The sequence below is a fragment of the Staurois parvus genome, unplaced genomic scaffold (genome assembly GCF_062004578.1).
Source record: "Staurois parvus isolate SC_StPar_1 unplaced genomic scaffold, SC_StPar_1.0 ptg000232l, whole genome shotgun sequence".
NCBI classification, from domain to species: Eukaryota; Metazoa; Chordata; class Amphibia; order Anura; family Ranidae; genus Staurois; species Staurois parvus.
Genome location: NW_028318028.1, coordinates 4,515,838 through 4,526,470, shown reverse-complemented (window position 1 = coordinate 4,526,470; position 10,633 = coordinate 4,515,838). Strand labels below are relative to the sequence as shown.

The window sequence follows — 10,633 nt, the reverse complement described above, 5'->3', positions numbered from 1 at the left end:
GGTTGAGACCATGCTTTTTGGCTATGTCTGTTTGATGCAAGCCTTGAACTTTGTTTTGTTCTTGACTGCACATTTGACTGATAACTTGGTGCCTCATCTTTTGTTTGTGTATTTTTTCTCCATGGGTAGTCCTGTGAAGTTTTCCCTGGTGAAGCCTGGACTTCCATTGGCTCTTGCATCTGTAGGTGAGCTGGTACGATCCCTGGGAGACACAAAGGGTCCATCTCCAAGCACAGTACGTGACTGTTCTCACATTTGACTGAAGTTCAGCTTTACATTTTTAAGCTTAATATGGCACAGTAGACTAATATCAGAAATCATTTTTCTTTGTAGAATTTTGAAAAATTGTATAATATGGAACAATCCAACAAAACAGTAATTACATATTTTATCATTAATGGGATTTCTGATGTCCCAGAACTGCAGCTTCCTATTTTTTTGTTGGTTCTGCTGATTTATCTCATCATTCTAGGAGGTAACATGACCATATTTCTACTGATCTCCACAGATCGCCATCTTCACACTCCAATGTATTTCTTCCTGGCCAATCTGTCTCTCCTTGATGTCTGTTGCTCTACAATAACTCTTCATAAACCTCTTATTACACTCATCACTGGAGATAAATCAATTTCCTTTGTTGGTTGTGTGATGCAAATGTTTTTCTTTTTATCATTCACATGTAATGAAGTGCTAATTCTGACAGCAATGGGTTATGACCGCTATGTGGCTGTCTGCAACCCTTTACGTTACCATGTAATTATGAACCACAAAGTCTGTTGCGGTCTGGCTGGTGTCTGTTGGGTTTTGGGTTTCTTAGATATCATGCCTTGTGCTTGGAAAGTATCATCCATTACCTGCTACACATCATTGGAAGTCAACCATTTCTTCTGCGACCTTGTACCATTAATGAAGCTATCCTGCAGTGACACTTCTTCTTTGCAACTTTATGTGCTTATTGAAGGAGTATTCCTGTCAGCATTTGTTCCATTTAGTCTCACTTTTATATCATATGTTTTCATTATAAGAAGCATACTGAGAATACGTTCCAGTAATGGGAGGTGGAAAGTCTTCTACACATGTTCCTCACATCTCACAATCATCATCCTTCTTTATGGTACCTTGTCTTACCAATACTTTAGACCAGTTGAACATATTACAATGGGTTCCAATAAACTTTCTTCCCTCTTTAACACCACCGGTGTCCCGATATTAAACCCCCTGATTTACAGTTTGAAGAATAAAGATGTTAAATCAGCCTTTAAGAGAAAGTTTAGGAAAATTTCTTGTAAAATGTCAAACTCTGCAGTTCATTTTAAAAAGGACAGTACAAGCATCCCCTAAGATAAGTCAATACATCACATCCTATACAGCAAACATAAATGTAGCCAGGTGCTTGGCTAAGAATGGAGAGTGAGAGAAACACTGGCTGCAGCTGCTCTCTGTGGCTGCTGTCCTAAGGTGCTGAACTGGTTAATGGCTGTATCAGTGAGAAGAGGGAGCTGCTGAGAAGGAAGCATCCAATGGGCCGAGTCAGGCAGCATTGCACTGTGGGAACTGTAGTCCAGAGATAAGAGACTCTACTGTAATCAAAAACTACATTTCCCAGAAAGATATTACCAGGAGGAAGGGAAAGAGCTGCATTTTCTCAGGCTGTACAGGACACAGCTTCCACTTGCCATGAGGGAGACCAGAGAGTGCACATTGCTGTCTAGTGTGTACCACCACAGATGCATATCGGCAGCCTGAGCAGGATTAGGAGTGCTATGTTCGGGGTGCCAAAAGACAGAGTCATCTGGGTGCAGAGCAGAGAGCGGATTAATCACTGTGTGTGACATGATGGTGAACTGTAGTGTCGCTGGAACTAGTGAGCTGCTGCTATGGTGATTTACTATGTGCTGTTAAAGAGACTGAGTTCTTTAGGAACTGGCCATACAGACAGCTAGTAGCCTTCTTGCTGCCTGCAGGCTTGACTGGGACTATTTTCATGTGCACCAACAGTACAGTTAGGCCCCAATGCTGAAGAGTCAGGACTAAAGACTGCCCCTTTACAGCTGCTACACAAAGACCTTTACTTATTGCCTATGCTAAGAGGTACCTCTTAAGGGACATTGCACCATATCCTAGCCATCCTCCTAGAGTGCACTAAAGACTAGTTATAGTATCACTATTCACATTGCAGTTAATGCTTATATGCACTGTTTATTGCTGACTTCATAAGTTAATTCCAGTCTAGTGGTTCAGAATTCTATTCTAAGTTACTTTGTCATGTGCCTATACTGTCTAGGAGACAGTGTCTGAATCTACCTTCTGTATGCTCATTTATGCTTAAACCACCATTTACCCAAACCCATACCAATACATTTACATACATTAATTTACCACTAACCATTGGTAAACTAACCACTAACCAGTCTTTTGTCTATTTCCTGATACTAATTTACAGTCGAGTTAAAGCAGAGCTCCAGTCAAATCTGAAAAAAGTCAGCAGCTACAAAAACTGTAGCTGCTGACTTTTTAAAAAACAGTTTGTCCAGAGCTGTGTTCACACCAGCCAGGTTCACCGGCCGTCCTCTATCCCTAGTGCCTGCATCAAAAGCATAGACAACTGGCTGTGACAGCTTGCCAGTTCACAGCCGGGTGCCCACTGCGCATGCACGAGTAGTGCTGCACCTTGTGATACATATATTGTATTTAGAACAACTAATAGATTATAGTATCACAGATTGTCACTTACATATAGAGAGGGATTTAGTAAGACTGGAATATCCAGAATCTGGAGCAGCTGTGCCTGGCAACCAATCATCTTCTATCTTTAATTTTTAAAGCTGAACTGAAAATGCTGAAGCTGGGAGCTGATTGGTTGCTGTGCACAGTTGTTCCAGATTCTGTCTGCACCATTTTAGTAAATCCCCCCCCCCTTAAAATATGTGAAAACATAGAAAGAGCAAACTTTCTTCTTGAGAGTCCAGGATCCTTAATTGCTTTTATCACGAGTAACAACAGAAAAGCAAATAACATCCAACGCATTTTGGGTGCTAAAAAAACCCATCAGGACTTGGATAACATACCCAAAGGGTGTTAACTGGATTTACAGTAAAAGCTTCTTGATATAAATCTCTAACAGGAGAAGAATTAATATGCAATTGCATTTACATTTTCAGATTGTGCCTTCAGTTAGAAACTTCCAACATAGACCTTTTTGCTACATTGTCCATGCCCTAATGAAGGCTTTTAGGGCACTGTTTTTTTCCTTTAGGCCGGTATGTGTGATAATAACAAGAAAAGATCATGGGCCATTAGGCTTCAACATTCATATGTCTCAGGGCAAACTGCAGGGGATATACCTTTTGGCCAGTACATCAGAATTCAGTAAAATTGCTCCAATGAGCAAGATTTAATTGAAAAGTCTTGCTCTGTTAGCAATAGATTATTACTACATGGTTTTGGTGAAAAAAGGAAATTTGACTTACCTGTAAATTCCATATCTTGAAGTACAGTAGAGGACGCAGGCAACATATTCATACACTCTGGGTTATAGGAGTACACTTTCAGGTGAATGGACACTGGCAAACTTTTGAGGATGCCTCCCCTATAACCCTACCCACGATGTGAATCCTCAGTTTTGTAGCAAGCATTGCAGAGATAACCCAGGAAAGGAAGGGAGGAGGGCATGTGTCCTGTACGGTACTCCAAGATATGGAATTTAAAGGTTAGTAAAAAATACTATGATCTTAATCATACAGTTAAGGAAATAGGCAACATATTCATATGCCATGTAAAGTCCTCAAGCAGTGAATATGAAGAGTGGGCTAACAAAACTGTACCAACAGCACCCAAAAAAACAAGGGTCAAAAGATCCATGTTCTGAGTGCTGCTTCAAGACCCTTGTGTACATAATCTGCATCTACAGAAGACTCGATGTCCACCTAATAAAACTTTGGGAAAGTATGAAAAGAGACCAAGTGATGGCCTTATACAGGTGAGATACAGAGGCTTGGTGCTGAAATTCTCATGAAACTCCCATCGGCATGGTGGAACAGACTCATAACAGTGCAGGGGAATGTTTTTGCTTAAAAGAGAGGTATAGGTTTGATTTTTTTTCCCCCAAAATATACTTACCTAGGTGGATGCTGCATCTGTCCCTGCTGGCTTTAAGTGTGAGAACTCAGTGATTACATGACCGCTGATCAATGCATTCTCCCTGCCCTCACTGGAGTGCTGGGCTATGGAGGGGGAGGAAGTAGCTGGCTTAGGCTCCCAGCAAATCGCTTAGAGGCAGAGCCAAGTGCCGCTTCAGACTCTGGGTAGGAACCCGACTTTAAAGTTGGGATCTTTCCTGTGCAGGGAGAGGGCTACAGAGTGTTTGGTGGTGGGTAGTATGTTCAGGGAGAGGAGTGCAGATTGTATGAAGAAAGGAAGGGAGGAAGGAAATAATAAAGGAAAGGAAGAAAGAAAGGGAAGGAGGAAGGGAAGGAAGGGAGGGCTCTCATGGCTCAGCCAAAAGCATCACAGGACTGCTGGTTGCTCTGTATAATATTTCCCGCCCACACATCTCCTTCTAAGAAATTGCACAGACTGGACTGTGGGCAGGCACAGGGGGAGGCAGAGCAGATCCAGCCTCTCTGCTCTCCTATTGCTGCGGAGGATGGGGGGAGTAGTTGGGCACTGAGGTGCACACGGGGGGGGGGGGACTCAGATAGAGGGAAATCTGATGAACAGTTGGGGATGATCGGTGCAGTGGTGGGGGCAGTTACAAGTACTGATCTCCCTGTATGGCTTTCAATGAAGCAGCTGTAAGCCATTTCTCCTCTCTCTCCTGCAGCTTTCAGCTGCTTCATTGAAAGTCATACAGGGAGATCAGTGCTCTCTGCAGCAGGAGATGCTGGTAGAAAGTAGGTACAGTCTATGTACAGTCTGATCTGAGAGTGATTCTATGTCATCTGCTGTTTGGAGTATTGCTGTTCTGACAAGAGTGGGAAGAGCACAGCTCAGACCTACTCCCAGCTCTCATTTCTTCTGTCAGGACTTTTCTTTTTGGTAATTTACTGCACCAGGCTGCCCACCCTTGTCCTGGCTGTGAGTGTAGAGATGAGGAGCCCAGTGTGGGGGGAGAAGACAACTACATTTTGGGGGGTGCAGCCCACCCCAGCCCCCCTCAGATCCAGCCCCAGAGAGAGGCAAAATATGCACTGGAAGGAAGCCATAAATTAGCCTGAACTGAGACCAGGGGATTTGTAGAACATCCAAGGCTAGGGCTAGAGGATCCTTGGTTCTGGCAACAAGCAGGGGTAACTTGTTTTTAAATCTGGAGGCTAGGATATCCACATCTGGAATTCTCTATCTTTAACATATCAGATTGAACACATCTGGATGAAGACCATTCCCCCTACCTATTGTCCTCTCCTGGCATGTGGAACACAGAAATCACAGGACAGTGAGTTTCTGTATATGAGAAACTCTGGTTTGCTTGCTTTAAGGCAGCCAGACTCCTCATGCCCTTTTGATAGTTGATATATGCCACTTTGGTGGTATTGTCTAAATGTACTTGGACTGGATGTCCAGTGCTACAGGGACAAACTGACTGCTCAGAGCTCCACAATGTTGATGGGGTGCTTGGTTTCCCCTTGACCATATTCCTTGACCTAAAGCAGTCAGCCAGCTTAAGTTTAAAATGAGATCTAGCAGTTTTCCTAGTCGCCACTATCAATGAGAAAAAAACAGGACATAACGGCAAATCTTCCAATGGGGATACCTGTTCTGATGACAACAGTCTAAGAGGAGAAGCCCTCTCAATTTGTAGAGATTTCCTCCTACTTCATGGTTCTCTTAAACAGTAAGTGAAAGGGAAATCTCCCCATTGAGACACAGGCAGTAAAAACTGACCAGTTTTAACCCTTTTCTACTCTAAACTTTAAGAAAAAAAGTTTGAGTTATACATATGCTTTAAAGCGGAGCTCCACCCAAAAGGGGAAGTTCTGCTTTAAGCCTTTGTCCGCCATTCCTGGTTAAGGATTGGCACCTTTGGGGTGCGGGGGGGCAGCGGGTACCCAAATTTGACAGGTACCCACTCCCACTTCCTTTGCGATTGCCTAAGGTGATCGGAAGCGGAAGTTGAACTCCCCCTTCCCTCCCCATAGTCTACTGGGAACTTTCACAAAGCGCAGCGCTGCTCTTGCATGCGCAGTTGACACGCGGCTGTGAAGCTGCAAGCTGTAACAGCCAGGTGCCTACACTGAAGATGCCTGGGAGAGAAGACTGCCGGTGAAACCAGCTGTGGTGAGGACACCGCTGGATCGTGGGACAGGAAAGCGTCTGAATTTTAAAAGTCAGCAGCTACAGTTTTTGTAGCTGCTGACTTGTATTGTTTTTTGATCAACTGGAACTTCGCTTTAACTATAGCTGCCAATTGCTCCTTATTTGGAGGAACTGTCCCTCTTTTGAAATTTACTCCCTCTGTCCCTTTTACTGCTAAGTTAGCCCTCTTTTTGGCATGATGTACTATTTAAATACCAAAAGCCTTATTCTACACTAATCTATCTAATCTATAAATTATTGCATTTGATATTTTGAAAATCCAATATAATGGAAAAGTAATAAAAAGTACTTGTCGATTTAACCAATTGTTTTTTGAGTATTCATTTTTCTTGAGGGTGTGGCAAGCAAGGGCTCTTTGCCTATATATTTCTTGCTAGAAGTAGTCCTTGCTTCTCATCACAGACAGTTGGGGAATGTGGCCTTAACATATGACTTCCATTCACAACAATTATGTGTTTCTATGCACTGATAAAGGACCTGTTGCATTTTTTCTGCAGAGCATTCTGATGCATTGTAACATATGACTATGTACAGCAGCAGAAAGAATTGGGTTTAAAAAAAGAAGGAACAAGCTATTACAAAGTTTAACAACTTATGCAGCACATGGTAATGTGAGTTCACACCACACACCAGCAGGTGTACACTCACCGACCTCTTTATAAGGTACAGCTGTTCAATTGCTTGGTAACACAAATTGCTAATCAGCCACTCACATGGCAGCAACTCAATGCATTTAGGCATCTAGACATGGCGAAGTTCAAACCAAGAATCAGAATGGGGAACAAAGGGGATTTAAGTGTCTTTGAAAATGGCATGGTTGGTGCCAGATGGGCTGGTCTGAGTATTTCAAAAACTGCTGATCTACTGAGATTTTCAAGCAGAACCATCTCTAGGGTTTACAGAGAATGGTCTGAAAAAGAGAAAACATCTAGTGAGGGGCAGTTGTGTGAATGCAAATGCCTTGTTGATGTCAGAGGAGAATGGGCAGACTGATTGCTGCGACATTCAGATGGTAGGGTTAGAATTTGGCATAAACAACATGAAAGCATGGATCTGTCCTGCCTTGTATCAATGGTTCAGGCTGGTGGTGTAATAGTGTGGGGAATATATTCTTGGCACTAGCAGGGTGTACCTAATAAAGTGGCCAACATGTGTAAAATTCCATAAGGGTCCTACTGACCTATAATGATTGGGAGATTTAAGAAAACTGTGAACACACTCTAAAGTTCTTTGTTTCCTAATCTACAATCTCCTTCTCCAAAGCACTTGCTTTGTCCTGTAACATCTCCAGGACAGGAAGTAAAGGAAAATCTCCCTAGCAGGAAACACAGGTATAAAAAAAAACTAATAGTGGTCTTAACTTTTCCATACTCTAAGCAAAGTTGAAAAAGAATAATTTTGACTGTATATACAATTTAAGAAAACGCTACTGTTCAGATATGACTCAAGCCTACTATAAGTACTTGGTGAACAGTCCATTGTAGCCTTTACTGCTATAGGGTGACCATTCTGTGCAGAATCACATATATACAGTATATACGTAATTCTGCTTTTCCACATAGAGGGCGCATGCGCCCGCTTACCCACGCTGTCTTTGGCTACCACACATGTCAGCATGTCAGTCACCGGGACCCAGCCAGCCATTCTTGGCCGGAACCTGGTGATTAGCAAAGCAACTAACAGGAAAGAGGTCTGTGAATGTAAACAACACAGATCTCTCTCCTGTCAGTGGGGATGTACTGGTTTCTATCTCCCTGCAAAGCAGAGAATAAAAACCAGCACATCCCCTAGTAAAACAGTACACAGTGCATACCTCCCAATTGTCCCTGATTTGGACCAAAGTCCCTCTGTCCCTCTTTCCTCCTCATTTGTCCCTCATTTTGGTCTGATCTATATAGTTGTATATAAAATGCAGTATTTATCTTTCAAAAGGTGTTTCACAGTGCCAAACCTTTCATCCAGTTTCTAAATGGTTGCATTTGTAAACTTCAAAAGCCAGAATAAAGAAATAATAGTTGTGAAAAAAGCACTTGTAGATTTAAATAATCTTTTTTTTTGTACAATTCTTCCTAAAGGGGGCTTGGCAGGGGGTGTATCCTATGCCTACATACATTTGCTAATAGGTGTCCCTCATTCCCATCTCAAAAAGATGGTAAGTATGCACAGTGCACACCCATAACATTCCATAACACACAGTTAACCCTTTGTTCACCCTAGATGTTAACCCCTTCCTGCTCAGTGCCATTAGTACAGTGACAGTGCTTTTTATTAGCACTGATCACTGTATTAGGGTTGCTGGAGATGTCAGTGGCAGTTAGTCAGTTCACACCCAGTGGCAGGTAGAGTCAGAATGCCCGCTGTACTATCACAGTCCCACTATAGGTCGCTGATCGCCGTCATTACTAGTAAAAAAAAAAATTCCAGTATCTATATCCTTTTTCGTAGACGCAACAATCTTCACATAAACTAATTAATATACACTTATTGGGATTTTTTTTTTACCAAAGACATGTAGCAGAATACTTTTTGGCCTAAATTTAGGAAGAAATGTTATTTTTTACATTTTTTTATTGGATGTTTTTTATAGCAAAAAGTATGTATATACAGTTGCAAGAAAAAGTATGTGAACCCCTTGGGATTACGTGGAGTTTTGCATGAATTGGGCTTAAAATATGCTCTGAACGTCATCTAAGTCACAACAATAGAAGAACACAGTCTGCTGAACATTATACTACACAAACATTAGATGTTGCCATGGTTTAATTGCACATAACATGTAAACGTCCACAGTGCAGGGAGGAAAAAGTATGTGAGGCCCTAGCTTAATGACTTCTCCCAGAGCTAATTGGAGCCAGGAGTGAGCCAACCTTGACTCCAATCAGTGTGATGATATTGGATGTGTTGCTGACAGCTGTCCTGCCCCTAAAAAACACACACCTGTTTTGGGTTTACTGGTTTCAAGAAGCACTGTCTGATGTGAACCATGCCTCGCAGAAAAGAGCTCTCAGAAGACCTGCGATCAAGAATTGTTGACTTGCATGAAGCTGGAAAGGGTTACAAAAGTATCTCCAAAAGCCTTGATGTTCATGTGTCCACGGTAAGACAGACTGTCTACAAATGGAGAAAGTTCAGCACTGTTGCTACTCTCCCTAGGCATGGTCGTCCTGTAAAAATGACTGCAAGAGCACAGCGCAGAATGCTGCATGAGGTAAAGAAGAATCCCAGAGTGTCAGCTAAAGGCCTACAGAAATCTCTGGCACATGCTAACATTTTTGTTGACACATCTACAATAAGGAAAACATTAAACAAGAATGGAGTACATGGGAGGACACCACGGAGGAAGCCATTGCTGTCCAAAAAGAATATTGCAGCACGTTTGAAGTTTGCAAAAGAGCACCTGGATGTTCCACAGCACTACTGGCAAAATATACTGTGGACAGATGAAACCAAGATTGAGTTGTTTGGGAAGAACACACAACACTATGTGTGGAGAAAAAAAGGCACAGCACACCAACATCAAAACCTCATCCCCACTGTAAAACATGGTGGAGGGAGCATCATGGTTTGGGGCTGCTTTGCTGCCTCAGGGCCTGGACGGATTGTTGTCATTGATGGGAAAATGAATTCCAGAGTTTTTCAAGGCATTTTGCAGGAAAACGTACGACCATCTGTCCGCCAACTGAAGCTCCGCAGAGGATGGGTGATGCAACAGGACAATGACCCAAAGCATACAAGTAATTCAACAAAACAATGGCTGCAACAGCACAGAATACGCCTTCTGGAGTGGCCCAGTCAGAGTCCTGACCTCAACCTGATTGAAATGCTGTGGCATGACCTTAAGAGAGCGATTCACACGAGATATCCCAAGAATATTGCTACACTGAAACAGTTTTGTGAAGAGGAGTGGTCCAAAATTACTCCAGATCGTTGTGACTAGAGATGAGCGAATCGAACTTGGCGAAGTGGAATTCGTTTCGAATATTAGGAAAAATTTGATTCGCGCCGAATCCGAAAATTAGCAAACTTCGGATGCACTAATCGAATTTTCCCCGATCGGCCGATTTTCATCCCTTCTACAGCCGGCAAAAAGTGTCCCTGCAGAGAGCTCCGCTATTTCTGACAGTTCTCTGACAGTTCCTTCACATTTACAGCGGTTGAAACATTGTATCTATTTGTTTCCATTTAGGATACAGATGTTTTTATTCGGAAACAAATAGATACAATGTTTCAACCGCTGTAAATGTGAAGGAACTGTCAGAGAACTGTCAGAAATAGCGGAGCTCTCTGCAGATACACTTTTTGCTGTACTGGAATTCTT

The 10,633-nt window shown here is 42.5% G+C and overlaps 1 protein-coding gene across 1 annotated transcript; it reads left to right on the top strand.

Annotated features, from left to right (window-relative positions):
- The first annotated feature begins 333 nt into the window (after nucleotides 1-333).
- LOC149460252 (olfactory receptor 8G50-like) lies at nucleotides 334-1,341 on the top strand. Its single transcript, XM_089679874.1, has one exon. The coding sequence runs from the start codon at nucleotides 355-357 to the stop codon at nucleotides 1,339-1,341; it is 987 nt and encodes a 328-aa protein (XP_089536000.1). The 5' UTR covers nucleotides 334-354.
- Nucleotides 1,342-10,633: the final 9,292 nt, after the last annotated feature.

Excerpts from the sequence above, each read along its gene's own strand:
- LOC149460252 (XM_089679874.1), top strand. The coding sequence starts at position 355 with ATGGAACAATCCAACAAAACAGTAATTACATATTTTATCATTAATGGG.